General features: G+C 45.1%; 2 protein-coding genes across 2 annotated transcripts; both read left to right on the forward strand.

Moving 5' to 3' along the window:
- Positions 1 to 1871: 1871 nt before the first annotated feature.
- RAB42 (RAB42, member RAS oncogene family) lies at positions 1872 to 10618 on the forward strand. The gene is made up of 2 exons (XM_034413646.3): positions 1872 to 3189; positions 7559 to 10618. Exons 1-2 carry the CDS (start codon positions 2924 to 2926, stop codon positions 7974 to 7976), a joined length of 684 nt encoding a protein of 227 aa, XP_034269537.2. The 5' UTR covers positions 1872 to 2923; the 3' UTR covers positions 7977 to 10618.
- Positions 10619 to 12215: 1597 nt separating this feature from the next.
- LOC117663455 (ras-related protein Rab-39B-like) lies at positions 12216 to 17657 on the forward strand. Its single transcript, XM_034413645.3, has 2 exons — positions 12216 to 12779; positions 16355 to 17657. The coding sequence occupies exons 1-2, from the start codon at positions 12469 to 12471 to the stop codon at positions 16776 to 16778; spliced, it is 735 nt and encodes a 244-aa protein (XP_034269536.2). The 5' UTR covers positions 12216 to 12468; the 3' UTR covers positions 16779 to 17657.
- Positions 17658 to 19659: the final 2002 nt, after the last annotated feature.

Consider the following 19659-nt stretch of genomic DNA (forward strand, 5'->3'; position numbering starts at 1 on the left):
GCTCAATTGTCGTATGTCAAGGATTACCTATAAACTATGTGTCTAGACTAGTCTGCGTGCAGACTAGAAATGCTTTGTGAATTGACACTGCGGTTGGTTAGACATGCATAGAAGGTGTACAAGCTATAAGCCACCGCTGACGACCACAGTGGCAGGATGGATGCAAGGGTCAACTGTCACGCGAGCGCCAGCATTTTTCTCCATGCCTTGTGATTCTGAAGCATCAAAAAACATGTGCATGCATACAGAAACATGATAGTTTAGGCTTTTCATGCACAGTTGACCATTAAATCACCTGGATTTAGAAAAAACTACAAGGCTACAACAGGAAGGCTGATAAGATGTAATTGTTTGGTCAGTTCCATTTTTAGGACTGCTGTGCCTTTCACAATTACGTCAGAAGTTCAGCACACCTGGGTTACAAAGGAAACAAAAGGTTTTTTTGTGGGGGGGTATTCAAAATTGGTTAAAATATCTGTACTCCCCATGCATTAAAGTGAAGGAAAAGTGCTTGTTAGAATGTAACATAGCTAAAATTTCTGTTCAGTTTTCTAGAAGTATTGACAAGTATGGGAATTACAGTCTTAACCTAGTTTGAAGATCTTAAGACGGGGAAATTTGGTGTGGTTTACAGACTTGGGGTGTGGGCAGTGGTGAAATCCAAATTTTCTTAACTACCAGTTCTGTGGGCGTGGCTTGGTGAGTGTGGCAGGGGAAGGATACTGCAAAATCTCCATTTCCACCCCTCTCGGGGGCTAGCCAGACGTGGTATTTGCCATTTCTCTGAACTGCTCAAAATTTCCACTATTAGTTCTCCAGAACCTGCTGGATTTCATCCCTGGATGTGGGCTAGGGAGATCCAAGATCAATCCTCCACTTAGTTAAGAATTGGCTTCGTGGTAGCTTTGTGAGACGAGGAATAGACGGGGACTTTGGTCTTCCAGACTCTTTGTGGGTCTCTGAATAATCATGATTAGTCAAAATTAGTAATACAGTTCCCTGCCATGAAAGCATGGGAAAGTCTTAAATGTAGTCCAAAAGCAAAAATGGGATAAAAACTTAAAAATACACCCACTTTGTTGATGAAGTTTCAACCACTCCAGACATCGGAAGAGGTAGCTATCTATAATGGTTGTTACAATGGAATGTTAAGGTGGTGTTGGATGTTCTGTGCAAACTTAATTTTCCAATTGAATTGCTTTATCAATATTTTGTTAGAGGGAAGGTCTACCTTTCAGACGGGACGCGGTGGCTCGGGGGCTAAAACAGTGAGCTTGTCGATCAAAAGATCGGCAGTTCAGCAGTTCAAATCCCTAGTGCCGCATAACAGGGTGAGCTCCCATTACTTGTCCCAGCTTCTGCCAACCTAGCAGTTCAAAAGCACGTAAAAAATGCAAGTAGAAAAATAGGGACCACCTTTGGTGGGAAGGGAACAGCGTTCCGTGCGCCTTTGGTGTTGAGTCATGTCGGCCACATGACCACGGAGAGGTCTTCGGACAGCGCTGGCTCTTTGGCTTTGAAACTGAGATGAGCAGCGCCCCCTAGAGTCAGGAACGACTAGCACATGTGTGCAAGGGGAACTTTTACCTTTACCTACCTTTCAGATGAAATGAAGTTGGAAAGAAAAAACAAGGCGGGGTGGGACCTTGCTCAAGGACTTTTGTCCTTTATGTGCAAAATAGATGGGAGTGAATTAGCCCTCATACAAAATATCAGGAGCTTGCTGGCACATGACTTCAGGGCTGGGGGAAGAGATTAGATAAGAGCTGGAGGCAGCTAAGGAGAGCAAGGAAGGGCAAAGGAGACCTCCCACATCACCTCCCATGGCTTCCTGCATTAGTTCTGTTTTTGGAGATGAAGCTGTGCTGTTTTGTAAGAAACCTCCAGATAGGTCTTCCGTTAAGCTCTTCAGCAGGAGCTACTACAAATCTAAATAGTTTTTATCAGTTAATGCCTGGAAGAATGTATAGATAACAAAACAAGACTGATTTTCAATAGCCTGGCATGCAAAGGGAAGGGGAACTGGGGAAGAAGTCTGCATACAGTAGTGTTCTCAAGAGCTATGGGTGGAGATGAGATATAGCCAATTTGCAAAGGAGTGGGGGGAAGAAAACTGGTAGATTTCCTTTACCTCCTCCCCTGTTTCCTTTTAGAATTTGAGTGCTCTAAAAAAAAACCACATTGGTATAAATTTGGGTCATAATCCTCCGAATCAACCAACAAGCCCAACTGCTACTGGTACTAGATGGGACATCTGCACCCTCTTTGGTGAACTTCGTTTCTACAGAAGTGGAATCCACCACGGTCTAAATCTGGTCTTTGAAAAGCCAGAGTTGATCTTGGAAAATCAGGATTCTACATTGTTCCACAATTGCAGCAATTCAGAGAGCTTGGAGGTGATATTCTGGAGAAGCCTACTAGACACAGTTCTTTATGCACAGGTATCCGAAATAATAGGTTGACGTATTTATATATTCAACGATTGTCTCCACCCAACTCACAAAGGTGACTCTCATTAAAACGGGACATCAAAGAAGGGGGGGGGGAAACAATCTAAAAGCAGATCATGCCTGAGGAAACCCATGCTTCTGCCTAACTATCCCTCAAAAACAGAAATCAGATCAGCTTTTTTTGTTTGTTGTTTGGAGAAGTCAAGCTAGAAGGGAATGTGATAGGTGGAGCTGAGGGAGGAGGGGCGAGCGGCATCATATTCCTCCTAAGAGGTGGGTTGGCTTTTCCTTGCTCCAGAGGAGTTAGTAGCCTGGAGGGAGCCTCTAGGGTGGAGTCTGCTCTATCTTCATCCTGTAGAGTTCTTCTGTCAGTAGCAGAACTTTGTTGAGATCAGCAGAGGAGGGACAATCGGGTTCTTCTCAAAGTTCCATGCCGAGGCTGCTCTCCTGCTCCCATTTTCAACCTTTCCACAATGGAAGTATCTACCGAGGCAAAATTGGGGCGGATGCTGCCGGCCCACCTGCCCAGTGGCAATTGGCACTACCAGTTTCGGATCCTCCTGCTGGGTGATTCCACCGTGGGCAAAACATCCCTGCTGCGGCGATACACGGAGCGATGCTTCATCCCAACCCCGTGTCCCACCGTGGGTGTCGAGTTCTACAGCAAGATGATGGAGCTGCCTCCAGGAATCAGGGTGAAGCTTCAGCTCTGGGACACTGCTGGTCAGGAGAGGTTCAGGTAAGGAGAACCCAGAAGGGTGCTAAATGATTCCAGATTGAAATGTTTTAGCCTCGGGCAGGACAAAAATGTTTCAGAGCAAGGGATATTTAAAGGGCAAGACATTGGGCAAGCTGTAAGGGGAGCCCCAGGCAGAACTGAAGCAGAACAAATGGTGGGAAACTGATGGTGGTATCTTTCTAGAAGAGTAGGCTTGGCACCTCCCCAGACCTAAAATGGCCAGCCATTACCACCATGCTCTTGAATTCTTACGTTGCTCCAAAAGTGGGAACCATATAACAATAACAGAGTTGGAAGGGACCCTGGAGGTCATCTAGTCCAACCCCCTGCTCACACTGTACTAGGGATTCGAACCGCCGAACTGCCACCCTTTCTGATTGACAAGCTCAGTGTCTTAGCCACCTAGTCAGGCTGTTGTTATGAAGGTGTTGGACTATGAGCGAGAAAACATAGATTCTAGCCCCTCCCCCACCCACAGAAGGTCTTCAGGGAACTTAGTCCAGTTAGTCTCTCAACTCCTACCGAATGGAGTTGTTGTTGGGAAAATGGGAAAGGGTTGTTATGAGCTCCTGGAGGAAAACTGATATAAACCTACCAAATAATAAATTAAAAAAACAAAAACAAATTGGATGTCCTGCTGAGGACCACAACTTCACCTGACAAGCGTCATCAGTAGGGGTGTAAGAGAGAAGGCCTGGGAAACTGGTGACAAATTATGAACAACCTTACATATTTTCCTTCGGAAACCTTCAGAAACCAGGGTTTCTCAGCTATCAACCTCAGAAGGCACAAAATACTTGTGCAGCAAATAAGCTGCAAACTTCTGCTTCTGAAGTTCTGATTTACAGATTTACCTTCTGTAAACAGTGAAAAAGATTGACCGCACAGAGCTTAGGAATTGTCACTCTTAAGAGTTGCCCCAACATTTAGGTGGAGATTGAGATCAGGGGTATCCAACCTTGGCAACTTTAAGACTTGTGGACTTCACAACTCCCAGAATTTGGGAGTTTGCTGGGTGAAGAATTCTGGGAGTTGAAGCCCACAAGTCTTAAAGTTGCCAAGGTTGGAGATCCCTGATCTAGATAACTTCCTTTTCTTCAAAATGTGATAATCCAGTCACCTTCCTTAGGCTTGGAAGCTCTGCTTTCGTTAAGGAGGGTCCCTCCAACTTCTGCTTTTGTTGTAAATTAATCCCCTTGGAATGACTTGGCCTTGAGAGCTCTCCCCATCCTCCTCCTGATCACATCTGCTATCTGTTATCTGAAGACGTGTGGGGCAAGCAGCTGAAAGAAAGGGGGCCTGGGAGGGATAGGGTGTGATTGAAGTTGAGTTTTCAAGGCTAATCAGGAGATAGAAGAAAAAGGAGACAATGATGGAGCACCTTAAAGACATCCAATTTATTTTTCTTCACAGACTTAACTTGTGTGATCAGATTCGCAGAGTAATGGACTATGACCTAGTTAAGCTGATCTGATAATGAGTTAGTTGATGGTCATTAGGAGATTTTAGTTCCTGTTTGTGTTGTGAAACACTGGTGGGACTACCCCTTGGGAGATAAAAGGAGACACTTGTTTTGTTTTCATACACTTCTCATTGCTTCTGGTATATTTTTAGAGAAGGTGCCTGGCTAGGTGGCTCAGTGGCTTAAGACGCTGAGCTTGTCGATCAGAAAGGTCAGCAGTTTGGTGGTTTGAATCCCTATAGGTCTCCTGCATGAGCTGTTATGACCCAGGCCTAAGTAAGTAGTAGGAAAATCAGTCAGTGAAAAAACAAAAACTTTATTCGAACAGCTGAGAATTACTTCATTCCCAGCGTCGTTCAACTAAATTAAAGCAAATTCCTCCCAACACAAATTCCTCAGTCCTATCGCAAACCTTGGTCCAATTAGGCAAGCTGCCAAAGGCCTTTCTTGGCAAACGTTCAAAAGTCACAGATACAAAAATAAATACAAGACGTAAACGAAGAAGAAGATGAAGCTACCAACATTGTTTTCCAGCAAAGCCCAAACGCCGTTGCTGGTCTGTTTTAAGCCTTATGGGAGGGGCCAATCATCTCTTGGCCCTACTCCTGAGTTGTCCTCTTTGCTTGAGCTGCTCTTGCCTTCTGGCAGCTCTTCTCGTGTGCATTAGGAACAGGCTCCTCCTGTTCCTCTGCCTCACTCCTATCAGTCTCTGGAGGCTCTGGAGTCCGTACCTCACTCCCCGATGGCCCTGGCCCCATCTCTGCCTCCGACGCAGAGCCCTTATCTGGGCCTTCCCCAGCCTCCAGGACTGGCCCATGTTCTTCCTCAGCCTCATCGCTGTCCGACTCCACTGCCAGCTCCACAGGCTGCTGACGGATCACAACATGACCAGGGGGTTGGACTAGATGACCTCCAAGATCCCTTCCAACTCTGTTACTGTTATTATTCTGGATTACAGGTACCGGGAATTCTCAATTTACAGTCATTTGTTTTAGTAGCTGCTCGAAGTTAAACAGCACTGAAAAAAGTGACTGTTTTTGACACTTAGGAATATCGCAACATCCCCATTGCACGTAATCAGATTTATGACGGTTGCAGTGTCCCAGTGTCCCTTTTATGACTTTTTGACAAGCAAAATCAATGGGGTAGCCGGATTCACTTAACAACCGTGTTACTAATTTAACAACTGCAGTGATCCACTGAACAACAAGAAAAGTCGTAAGATGGGGCAAAACTCACTTAACGACTGTCTTGCTTAGCTGTGGAAATTTTGGTCCCTCAATTGTGGTTGTAAGTCAAGGACTACCTGTACGGGATCCAGGCTAGGGACATTATTCAGGAGCAAATCACTTTGCATGCCCAATGCCCCAGGTTCAGTGGCCTCCCCACACCAAGATACTGTCTAGTTTCTGTTCCTTACTTTTCTTTTTATAACACACATACAGAAATGTTGGTAATATAATCTGGGTTAGTTACAAATGGCATCTCTGTGTATTGCTTATTGGAAAGCAGTCTGAAGCAGGCAGTTATAAGCATTATAAAAACACTATCAGTTCTGTAATCCATAATTCTTATGTAGAACTGGTGCTGGCTTCTGATTTCCAGCAAAAATGCTCCATAGCAAGCGACAGTTTGCTTAATGGCCTCCGCCAAAAAGTTTGTAAAATCAGACAAGGTCACGTGGCTTAGGGCTCAAATTGCAGGCTCAATTACAGTCATAAGTCAGGACTATCTGTATATCATCTCAATAGATTTCACCTCTGTTTACATCTAAAAAATAAATTGCTTTGCAAACACCACTCCAGACCAAGGTCAGCGGGCGCATGATGGATGGTAAGAGTTAGTATCCAGACAAGTGCTTCAACAAATAGCTCTGATATCCTGCAGTAGTAGTAGTAGTAGGTCATAGACCCAGACAACATACAAACCACAGCATAACAGACATAATAAAAAGTCTTAGAATAGTGCTTAGTTTACACAGCTATCAGAAAAGCATGAGTTCTACAGGCTACCGAGTTACTTCAGGATATTTACTTGCCAAGCAAAGTTGTACATAAAAAAACCTAGAAAGAGATATTAGTAGTTTATCATGAATATCTTGCTATACTGTATATATAATATATATAATATACCGGTATATTAATGAAGATTAATGTCTGCTGGAATAATTCTGTCCTCTAGATCAGGGATCTCCAAACGTGGCAACTTGAAGACTTTGTGACGGGGTGAAATTAAAAAAATTCCCCTACCGGTTCTGTGGGCGTAGCTTGTTGAGGGGAGGTCATGTGACTGGGTGGGCGTGGCCAATTCGACATCACTCACATCGAGGGGCTCCTCACTGGCCCCTCCCCTCCCAGCCACTCCTTGTCGCGAATGGCAGGAAAATGGGGAAAGGAATATTCCTGCCTACCATCCTACCCTCAGTCTGTGCTGAGATTGAGGAATGGATGACAGGCAGGAAAATCCCCTTCCCCATTTTCCTGCCTTTCACAAAAACGGCTCCATTCCAGCTGCTCCCCCCCATCCCCCTCCCTCCTGGGGACTACCTTAAAGGGACAGGCTGCAGCAGCTCCGTTCTGAAAGGAGGGAGAAAAGTTAGCATTCTCTCTGCTGCATTTAACATTGAATTCTGTGGAATATCGAGTGGTTGAAAGAGGTGAGTGGCGACTGGCCAGGCAGGGGTGGGACCAAGGAGGGATAATTACTACCGGTTCGGCGAACTGATGCCCATAATCCCTAGCGGTTCTCCCGAACCGGTCTGAACAGGTAGGATTTCACCCCTGCTTTATGGACTTCCAGAATTCTGAAGTCTTAAAGTTGCCAAGTTTGGAGAACCTTGCTCTAGATAACTCTGATATCTTGGAGAAAAAGCTAACGTTTCAATTTGGCATTTCTCCCCCTTCTTAGGTGCATCACCAGGTCCTTCTACCGCAATGCGGTTGGTGTGCTGCTGATCTTTGATATGACCAATCGAAGGTCCTTCGAGAGCATCTTTGATTGGTACAATGAGGTGACCAACGTGATGGACAAAGTAATTTTCCTTCTAGTTGGCCACAAGTGTGATCTTGAGTCCATGAACAGGGTCACCCTGGAGGAAGCAGAGGGCTTGGCTACTTCTCTAGGCACATCTTTTATAGAAACATCTGCCAAAACTGACACCAACATAGACCTGGCTTTTGAGACCATCACCAATGCTATCTACGAGGCTCTGAGAAACAAAGAGTTTGACCTACAGGAAGGCTGGGATGGCGTGAAGATTGTTTATAAGAGGAGAGCAAGCAGTCTGCAAAGGAAGAAGCCATCCAAAGCAGCATGCCAGTGTTAACCCAGTTAGTCTGCAAAGGAAGAAGCCATCCAAAGAAGCATGCCAGGGTGAACTCAGTTAGAACTGGACGTTACAGGACACTGGTTACTCAAAATAGAATTCTTCCTTAGACGAAATACAGACTTAATCCATTGGGTTAATCCTTACCCAAATGAGACCATCCACAACCTGTGACCCCAATTACTTTATTACCTCCTCTGCAGTGGTGAAATTCAAATTTTTTTACTACTGGTTCTGTGGGCGTGGCTTGGGAAAGATACTGTAAAATCCCCATTCCCTCCCCACTCCTGGGGGAAGGATACTGCAAAATCTCCATTCCCACCCCAGTCTGGGGCCAGACAGAGGTAACATTTGCCTGTTCTCCAAACTACTCAAAATTTCCGTTACCGGTTCTCTGAACTACTCAACATTTTCGCTACCGATTCTCTGAACTACTCAGAATTTCTGCTACCGGTTCTCCGAACTACTCAGAATTTCTGCTACCGGTTCTCCGAACTACTCAAAGTTTCCGCTACCGGTTCTCTGAACTACTCAGAATTTCTGCTACCGGTTCTCCAGAACCTGTCAGAACCTGCTGGATTTCACCTCTGCTCCTCTGGAGCTCTTTCTGACCTCATCATCTCAGATCTTGTTTCCTGTTAAAAATCAGTGATACATTTTTTCTGTTGTTTTTAGATACAAAAGAGATGGGCATTGTTGTTGTTGTTGTTGTTTTTTTAATTCTCAACTTAAAATATTTTTTAGCATCAAAAACTAAAAAGATATCACAAATGAAGGCAAATATATGTGTCCCAGGATAAGGTTGCAGGATCCAATCTTTTTTTTTTTAATTTGATTTATATGCCGCCCTTCTCCGGAGACTCAGGGCGGCTTACAATGCGTTAAGCAATAGCCTTCATACTTTTGTATATTTATACAAAGTCACCTTATTGCCCCCACAAACTGGGTCCTCATTTAACCTACTTTAGAAAGGATGGAAGGCTGAGTCAACCTTGAGCCTGGTGAGATTCGAACTTACAGTAATTGCAGACAGCTGGTGTTAATCACAATGCTTTTTAGTTTGCTGAGCCACCAGGCCCAATCTGGGTCGATCACTGGAGGTTTCCGTTTCCCAGCTTTCAGACTTGTACTGGAGCCCATCCTCAGGGAACATCTCTCTCCCCAGAGGATGGGCTCCAGCATGAGTCTGAAAGCTTTGAAGATTAAACCTCTGGTCCTGGTGACCGACCGATTGGATCCTAAAAAGAGATCCCCCCCTCAGCCCACTTTCACATCGCTATCCTGTTAATTGCAGTTCATAGTCCCAACCTGCACAGGTTTTCTATGTCCTCATTCATCCAGCCGCTAGCTTGGCTGATGGGAGATGGAAGGGATAACTTATGAGAAGGATTGCCAGACAGACAGATGTAGTTGTCAGACCTGCCCCGGCTTAATCCTCTAGTTAAGAAAGATCCTCGACTCCATTTGCAGTGAAAGATATACTTTAATTAAAGCCAAGTGGTTTACAATGTAGCAAAGCCAGAACTGAAATTCACACGCCAAAACTCCTCGATTAATGCCCTCCGCTCAGTTCCCTTCCTCCCTTGGCCCCTCACGCTCCAATTGTATTTGAATAAATTGTTTTGGGAACAGTCTGTGAGCTGTTCCATTCCACTCCCAGGGTTTGACCTTGAGATGTTGTCTCTGAAAGGTAGGATGAGTAGTTAGTTCTTCCCCAATCCCATCCAGCTCCTTCCTCCCCGTAGTTCATGGCAGACCGGCAGCTGGTAAATGCGAAGCTCAAGCGGAGGATGGCAGTTCTGACAACAGTACTCAGATGGTTTAAGAAATGTCTGCTGAGTCAGGATGTGACTTAAAGATGCCGCACTAATCCCAATTCCATTGTGGAGCTTCCTTCTGGATTTTGTGGGTTAGAAACAGGTTATTTCCATTAAAACACTTTTGCTCCATTCAGCTGCCCTGACTCCACTCCGCAAGAGATTATGGGATCGTTAATTGAAGATGATGCAGTAGTGGATTCACTTACTGTTACTACCGGTTCGCAAATGTCAGGGCGTGTGCAGAGTGTCCGTGATGACATCCGGGCGAGTGAGCAGAGCCTCCTACTGCCGTTGCTATCGGCTCGCCCGAACCGGGTAGAACCAGTAGAAAACCCACCACTGAGATGATGATGATGAAATAGGTTCTTTCCATTATTCAGTACAGACCTTATTGTATAGACCTGGGAGATGAGCTGGAGAGAATCTTGTGTTTCTCAAACCTTTTGAAACTGTCTTCATTTCCACCATGTCCACCACCTCCTTAATTTAAACTTAACTTTAAAAAAAATTCTGAAAATATTTAATGTAAAAATATTTACTTCCTTTTTAAAACAGTAATAATAATATATATACTGTATATAATAATATGTATGGCTTTGTCTATTGTCATGGTCTTCATTGGCCCCTTTTCCATGCTGAGTAGTGCTCAAAGCATAATAAACCATCTCTCGGTGTGTAATTCTTGAAATGAAGGAAACAAGGGTTTAAAACATTGTTCTGCCTATTGCTGAAGGAAAAGTGATGCTTTCTCTGGGTTTGATAGGTAAACAATAACCCTAACTCTAACAGTAAAATAAAAATAAAAAACTTCCTGAGTTGAAATCTACTCGTGATCTGTTGGGGATACCTCTCTACAGCTTCCAGGTGATTTGGAAGTGGTTTTCCTGTATTTTCTTGGGGTGGTTTGCTTGACTTTCCCAGTTTAGCCCACAGCAGATGGATTTCCTACTGGTCTCCCAAAACATTATGGACCGGCTCTGCTTGCTTGCTTTCTAGATTGCTTTCAGTGTAAATCACCTTTTGTAGAGATATGGTGGCGCAGTGGTTAGAATGTAGTATTGCAGGCTAACTCTGCCCATCGCTAAGAATTCAATTCTGAGCAGCTCAAGGTTTTCAACTTACAAGCACAATTGAGCGCCAAATTTCTGTTGTTAAGTGAGACATTTGTTAAGTGAGTTTTGCCACATTTTACAACCTTCCTTGCCCCAGTTGTTAAGTGAATCACTGCAGTTGTAGGTCACAAAAGGGAATCATGTTCCCCTGGGACACAGCAACTGTCATAAGTGTTTGAATCAGTTGCCAAGCATCTGAATTTTGATCACCTGATCCTGGGGATTCTGGAATGGTCGTAACTGTGAAAAACGGTCGTAAGTCACTTTTTTCAGTGCCGTTGTAACTTTGAACGGCCACTAAATGAACTGTAGTAAGTCGAGGACTACCTGTATTTTCTATCTCACAGCCTTGCCGCATATATGTAGTGCCTTTTTAAAGGGGGCATCTACTTCCTGTAAACTGGTTTTCTCCGTGACTGCAATATATCAAATGCATGCAAAGACACACATACAGTGCATGTGCATCAACATATAGACAGAATTGTCTACTGATTAGGCCACCACATGTTAGCCTAGCAGGAACCGGCCTCTGGGGTATTTAGATCTGGCCTGTGGGGCTGCCCTGGAAACAGTGAAGGTACTGGCCCATGGAGTTTCTACCAGCGAAAATGGACTCCCAAACTCCGTTTTCGGCTGCCACAGCCTCCTGCTACCCTCTGCCAGTTAAAACGGAGCTCAGGAGGGCCGCTTGCAGCCCTCATGGGCTCAGTTTTCGGCTGCGATGGCCTCCTGCAATCCTCTGTGGCCCTCCCGAGCTCCGTTTTCACTGGCATCGGGTTGCAGGAGGCCTTGGCAGCCAAAAACAGAGCTTACGGAGCCCGTTTTCATTGGCAGAGCACTTGGGCCACTACAGGCGCCCCTGACATGAGTGATGCCATGCCCACCCCGGCCCCCCAAGGTGAAACACAACCTTTACTACTGGTTCGCAACGGGATTGTACGTGCGCGCTTGTTTCGCTTGCGTGCGTGCCTTGCTTCTGCATATGCACAATTTGCCAATGATGACATCTGGGGCGGTAGGTGGGGCCCCCCACCAGTTTTACTACCAGTTCTTGTGAACTGGTCCAAACTGGGGGCAACCCATCACTGGTCAGGTGTGTAGACATTTTGGCTGCATTTACACAACATTCTCGTCTTGAGTTTTGGGACTTTTGTTTCCTCTCCTGTCTAAGGAGGCTGCTTTGATGCCCCAAGGAAGAGAAACCTTTTTTTTTTTTTTTGAAGTCTGGAATGCAGGTGAAATGTGTTTGTGCGTAGCCTGGCTTGGCCTTGGATAAACCCGGCCCATTTTCAGGGAGGAGCAGGACAGGGAGAGCCTGCACGCATCCTGCCTCCCTTAGGAGCAGCCTGCCTGCCCAAACATGGAATAAGAGAGCCACAGCCTCAGGCAGTCAATGGGAGAGCAACTACCGGCGCTAATCTCAAACAAGTCTCAACCAGTTTCCTACCCTGGGTTAGAACTCAGCTTTCCCCACTGCTTGGGACCGGATTGGAGAGTGTTCCTGTTTGTTTTGAGTCAGCATGAGTCTTCTTGCTCCGCTCCACCGGTGCCCGTGCGTGCATGCTCACAAACCCACACCGACCCAGGCACACGCAAGATAGCAGCTTCCAGGGTCTCTCTCTCTTCCTCTCTCTTCCAAGCCTCCCCATGGCTGTGGATTCTCCGTGGGATTATCAATTTCGGATCATCATGCTGGGCGATTCCACGGTGGGGAAATCGTGTCTTCTGAAGCGCTACGCCGATGGGGTCTTTGCGGAGTCCATGAACCAAACGGTGGGGGTGGACTTTTATGTCCACTTTCTGGAGATCAGGGATCCCAACCTGCGTATCAAGCTGCAGTTTTGGGATACGGCGGGCCAAGAACGGTTCAGGTGAGTCGGGGGGAAGAAAGGTTGGTCTGGGGTCTCTCTCAGCCCAAAAGGGTCAGGAGCGATGGACTTTTTCCAAGCCTTGGAAGATGTTAATGAGATGAGATGACGGAGCCTGGAAAAGGAAGGGAGGCTTAAGCTTTGCTTCCTCTTCCTTGTTTGGAGGAGTAAAAACTTCAGATTCCCAGCATTGTTTTTAGTTAGATTCTCATAGAGCAGGGGTGTCAAACTCGAGGCCCACGGGCCGAATCTGGCCCATGGGGTGCTTAGATCTGGCCCATGGGGCCGGCCTGGAAACAGCAAAGGACCGGCCCGCGGTGCCTCTGCCAGTGAAAATGCAACTCGGGGGGGGCCGTGTCGTCCCCCTGTGCTCCATTTTCACTTGCAGAGGGTTGCAGGAGGCCGGTGCGGCTGAAAATGGGGCGTGGCGGCCCCCCCAAACTCCGTTTTCACTGGCAGAGGGCTATCAAAACAAACTAAAAACAAAACAAAAGGAGAAATGTTTCCCCTTTTGCATTTGAGCATGCAAGAAGGGACAGGAAAGGAGAAAGGGAAAGAGGAGAGACGAAGAAAAAGATGGGAAGAGAGCAAGGAAGGTGAATGAAGAGGGAAGGAAAAAGAAGAGAAGGAAGGAAGGAAGGAAGGAAGGAAGGAAGGAAGGAAGGAAGGAAGGAAGGAAGGAAGGAAGATTATAAGAGAATGAGGGAGGGTCTCAGGAAAGTCCTGCCTTAGCACTTGGCCACCACAGGTGCCCCCCAACACGAGTGGCCACACCCACCCTCCACCCCGGCCATGTCCCCTCACCCAGCCCTACCGTCATGTAGCCCTCATTGAAATCGAGTTTGACACCCTGTCATAGAGTACGAAGACAGTCAATGTAATGTACGGGCAGTCCTCGACTTACGACAACAATTGAACCCAAAATGTATGTCGCTAAGCAACATGAGTTTTGCCCTATTTTACGAACATTCTTGCTGCACTGTAGTGAACCACTGCAGTTGTTAAGTGAGTAATATGGTTATTAAATGAATTTGGCTTCCCCATTGACTTTGCTTGTCAGAAGGTTGCAAAAGATGACCGCAGGACCCCGGGAGTTGGGACGCTGCAATTGTCATAAGTACATGCCAGTGGCCAAACGTCTAACTTTTGATCACGTGACTGTGGGATGCGGCAATGGTCCTAAAGCAGTGCTGGCTGGGGGATTCTGGGAGTTGAAGTCCACCCATCTTCAAGCTACCAAGGTTGAGAAACACTATCCTAAAGTGTGAAAAACAGCCGTAATGTTTTCCAGGGCCGTTGTCACTTCCTATGGCCACTAAACAAATGGTTGTAAGTTGAAGACTAGCTATACAGTATTGATGCTTTTTATTATGGAAGCTAATTTTTTATGGTTGCTTTTAATTGTATGCCTCCCAAGGGTCACATTTCTGAGATGGGTGGCAATGTATAAATGTGAGGAATAAGCAAACAAAGGAACAGATGGGATGCATGAGGAAAAAAATTTAAAAGAGCAATGCTATGATAAAGATCTTACTAACTGCAACCGTCTGATGATTAGATGTCCCCAGGGAAAGAAAGAACAAAGCTATTTAGTCTAAGAGAATCCGGCTTTTTTTTTTCTTTCCCTTATGAGTAGTTCTCATCTTACAACCATTTATTTAGTGACCATTTGATGTTACAATGGCACTGAAAAATGTGACTTAGGGCCAGGGGTAGGTTGATGAGGGTTCGCAGGGGTTCGGGAGAACCTCTAGCTAAGATTCTTTGCAGTTCGGAGAACCCCAAAACCCACTCCTGGTGATCCCTGCCCACCAGGGGTGAAATGCTCCCGGTTCAGACCGGATTGGGTGATCCAGTAGCAATTGTGGGCGGTGGTTCAGAGAACCGGTAGCAATTGCGGCTTGAGGCTCCGCCCACCCACCCGGGTGTTGTTACTTCCTGGTTAAAACATAAAATATGTTTTTTATACCCTCTGCACATGCGCAGAGAGTCTGTGCATGCATGTGATGCACGCACTTCTGAACCGGTAAGGAAGGTAAGTAGATTTCACCCTTGCAGCCCGCCCCGCCCCTCCCAGGAGTCCCCACGTGGCATGATTTGGATACATCTAAGTGCAGGGCGTGCATGGAGGCTCGGGGAGGGTGAAAAACGGGCGTACCGGAAGTTCGGGAAACAGGTCCATTTCCGGCCTCCAGAGGGCCTCCGGAGCCTGAGGCGGCCATTTTTGCCCTCCCGCAGGCTTGAGGAAAGCCTCCGGAGCCCGGGGAGGGCAAAAACGCTCCCCCCTGTGGTGCAGGAGGCTGACTAGGCCACGCCCACCATGACCACACCCACCCAACAACTGGGCAGAGAATCCCTTGCTAAAATTTTTGAAGCCCACCCCTGCTTAAGGCTGGTTTCTGCCCTTAACGACTGTCACATTATCAAAATTTCAGTACTTGGAAATCGGCAAAGATTCCAGTACACTCCACTGGAGTCACCCTATAAAAAAACCCAAAAGTAAAAATGACATTGCAACTGACCACACAAAGATGAGTCAGAGTTGCTGTAATCTAAGAATCTGAGCACCCAGGTAAGACACGGAACTGGGGTCCCTCCTTATAGATGACTTGTGTGGCCACAAAAAAGCCCAAACCACCCTTGTTACTTCACCCTCGGTGCTCCAGATGGTATTCTGTGAGTCAATCAGAAACGCTAAAGGATTACAGAGTATGGCACTCCTGGAGTTAAGACTTCTACCACCACACCCAAAGGAATATAAAATACCAGAGCAATATCCCACATTAATGGAGAACTTGAAAGCTTAGTTAGTTGGCTAATTTGACTGAAAACTTTCGTTCAGGGGCTTTCAGACTTCTTTGGGGGTTCTGGAAGTTGTGAGTTTTGTTTAAAAAGAATCTGGAATCCCTGATCCTGAAGGACAGCCAAGTGATAGAAAATAGGGAATGAAACGAGACTTGTGCTCATTCTAATGCATTTATGCAAGGGTATATATTAAAAAGTTATTGGAATGTCACAAAAAATAGATGCCCCAATTAATGCCCCAGAAAGTTCCCTCCAAGTATTGTAACTGTAAACAGGAAAGTGCATATTGTAAATACAAAATTAATGTTTACAAAGCATTAAACTGGAAATAAAATTAGAAAGTTAATGTTTTTGCCAAACAAATCAATCTTCATTGACTGGGAAGCAATTACGGTACTTTCCTTATGAAAGATAGAAATAGAAGCTCCTGGCTCCATTTGGGTGAAAGAGATAGATTTGTCTTTAGTTTCTTATTGAATTCAAATATAGCTTGGAAAACTCTTTTCTAATTCCTTGCGTGTCCGACCACACTTGGTCAATAAAGAATTCCATTCCATTCCATTCCATTCCATTCCATTCCATTCCATTCCATTCCATTCCTCTACTCTACTCTACTCTACTCTACTCTACTCTACTCTACTCTACTCTACTCTACTCTACCCTACCCTACCCTACCCTACCCTACCCTACCCTACCCTACCCTACCCTACCCTACTCTACTCTGGCTTCTTGCAATGTTTCCACGCTCAACAAATCTTCTTTCTGTGATGTAGGTCAGTGACCCGTTCCTACTACCGTAACGCAGCTGGGGGAGTCCTGATGTTTGACCTAACCAACCGGGCATCATTTGAGAACATCAGGAGCTGGCACCAGGAAGTGGTGGACACAGTCAAACCTCACTGCCCAGTTTTCGTGCTGGTGGGGAACAAGAGTGACCTGGAGGCTGAACGGAAGGTGGGACAAAAGGAGGCTGAGAAACTGGCTGTTTCTTTTGAAGCAAAGTATATTGAGACTTCGGCAAAAAGCAGCAGCAATGTGGAGGCAGTTTTCCAAATGTTAACTCTGGGCATCTATGAGGCCTTGAAAAGTGGGGTGATGAAACTTGGTCCACAGTGGGATGGAGTGAAAACCAAACTGCCATTACCGGTTCGATCAGAAGTTCCCGTTCAGGAAAAGAGAAAGAAATGTTCTTGCTAGCTGAAGACAAGAGCCACTGTGCAATTGGGACAACGTTCTTGCATTAACAATTTTGCAAAAGAATTTACACATTGTGCCACACTGTGAGTTGTGAAACCATAATTCGTTGACTAAGCCACTATGGTTTAAGTACAACCCAATCTGCAGAGTCCTTAAATATGATTTATACGTGCACAATGGGGTCTGCAGAGCAAATTTTGCAAAGCAAATTTTGTAAGCCTCCTTTGTGGGCACAAATCTTGAAGATTCCATCACAGAGGCCTACAATCTTATTTATTCTTGCATGTCACAAATGTTTAAAAAAAAGCGTTCAAGTGAAGTTGCCAAGTTAGGGTTGAGCTCATAAATAATCAAACTGGGATACTCATGGAGCATGGTACCTTGTTTGGGGTGGCGACTGTGGTCAACTTTCCATACACTTCTCTAACAGTAAACAAGGATTCATTGATGGTTAGAGCTCAGCTTGTCTTTCCTTGGTAAATACCTCACAAACTTCTAGCTACTTACTGCACTTCACATGAGAGCTATTATTTAGAGAATGATTTTCTCTTGCAGGAACTACAGTATGGGACTTTAAGAAAATGGATTATGTTTATTAAAATTGTTTTCATAAATTATCTAGTGGTAAGGAAGGGTCCTTTCCCAATCTACCCATTGTCACTGAAGCACTGGGGATGATACAGAATCTTCTTTTTTTAATTTTTTTTTAAAAAAAAGATAAAAACTGTTACAGACTAATATAAGAAAAAAGAGAAAACAAATGCAAGAAAGGAAAAATAGTAAAAGAAAAAATAGAAAGAAAAAAGATACGAGGTGACTTCTATTCTTTATAGTAGTTAAAAATACAGTTATAAATTTACCTCCATTATGTTACATATGTATTATTAGTCTTTTGTATTTATTGAAAATCTTGTATTTATTCTATATACCTTCTCAAATTATGCCTCTGATACCTCTTCATCCCAATCCAAAAAATTTCCTAAAACTTTAATAACTTTTTCTCTAATATCTACATCAGAATCTGTTGGAATTATTTTAAATCTCAAACACAATTCCTTCTCAGTTCCAGGGGTGCGAAATTATCTACCGTATTTTTAAGACTATAAGACGCACCTAAATTTACAGGAGGGAAACAAGAAAAAATTAGTTTTTGGCCTCTGCGTGTTGGATTTTCGCCCTCCGAGGCCCCCAGAAGCACTCTGCAGTGCTCCGTATAGCCCGTTTTTGGCGAAAATAGGTGCGCTTTTGACAAAAACATACCCATTTTTGGACTGCAGAGTGCTTCTGGGGGCCAGGTAGGGCAAAAACACGACACATGGAGGCTTCGGGAGGCCAAAAATTGTTTGAAGCTGATGTTATTTCAGATTCCTAAGTTTCAGATCTATGTAGATGACATTGGACAGGGCGGCTTTTAAAAGACAAATGGAATTACAAGTTATTGATATCAGGATTAGGAGAAGCTGACTCTGAAGCATGGTATTTGTTGTGACAACAGTAACTTTTAAGTACCCATAATTTCACTTTACGTTGGTTTTGCAGGTGCATTTAAAATAAAACGGTCCACTTCAGTGTATGGGTGCAGCACACACATATATATCAGCGGCATGGCTGCCGGTTAGAAGTGGTGAGAGTTCCATCTTAATACACCTGGATGGAGGAAAGCAGATTAAATGTGCTAATCTAAATCCAGTCAGTGGTTATTCCATCTTTTTTCCTTAATCAACTTTCTTCATTAAAAAAACAAAAACAAAAAAAATTCCAAAGAATGCACTAGAAGCTGGACTATGAATGTGGCATTCTACAGCTTCCGTTAAATCCCATAAACAAGCAGATGTACATTAACAGCCCTGCATAAAAATATCTCCTGTTATCACATGGATAGCTCCTGATCAGGGCCAGAAGCTGGATGCGGGTCAGTGGCTAATCCCAGAGGCAAAGAGATGATGCCAGTTGCGTCCCTTTCTGGATCGGGACTCCTTACGCATGGTCACTCATGCCCTCGTCACCTCCCGCCTGGACTATTGTAACACTCTCTACATAGGGCTCCCCTTGAGGAGCACCCAGAGGCTCCAACTGGCACAGAGTGCGGCCGCACGGATGGTAATGGGAGCGACATGGCGTTCCCATGTGACACCCCTCCTGCGCGAGCTGCACTGGCTCTCAGTGGTCCTCTGGGTGTGCTTCAAGGTTTTGGTCACCACCTTTAAAGTGCTCCATGGCTTAGGACCTGGGTACTTGCGGGACCGCCTACTACCACCAATAGCCTCCCACCGGCTCTCATAGAGGGGGGCTCCTCCAGGTGCCATCGGCCAAACAATGTCGACTGGCGGCCCCCAGGGGGAGAGCCTTCTCTGTGGGGGCACCTACTGTCTGGAATGAGCTCCCCCCGGAGATACGGAGGATCCTGGATCTGCGCACCTTCCGCCGCACTCTTAAGACCTTTTTATTCCACCAGGCGGGCCTGGCCTAACTTTCTCCCTCTTTTTAAATAATTTTTAAATATTTTTAATATTCAAAGTTTAATTTGTTTTAAATTGATTGGGGTTTTTTAATCTGTCTGGGCCAAACTATTTAATTCGATTTTATTTCTGCTTTTTAAATTTTGTATGTATGTATTTTATTGTTGGTTGTTCACTACCCTGAGTCGTTCAGGAGCAGGGCGGTATATAAATCAAATAAAAGTAAAGTAAAGGGCCCACGTGAGATGGGCAGCTTTAACCAGGAGATAGCTAGAATGTAAGTCCATGTGGTAACATTGGTCAAGGCAGTGTTTCTCAACCCTGGCAATTTCCCTAGCGTGACGGCTGGGGAATTCTGGGAATTGAAGTCCATACACCTTTTAAGCTGCCACAATTAAAGAAGTGGATTGCGCCCTTGGGAA

The sequence above is a fragment of the Pantherophis guttatus genome, chromosome 10, assembly GCF_059756535.1.
Source record: "Pantherophis guttatus breed Tessera chromosome 10, ASM5975653v1, whole genome shotgun sequence".
Lineage (NCBI taxonomy): Eukaryota > Metazoa > Chordata > Lepidosauria > Squamata > Colubridae > Pantherophis > Pantherophis guttatus.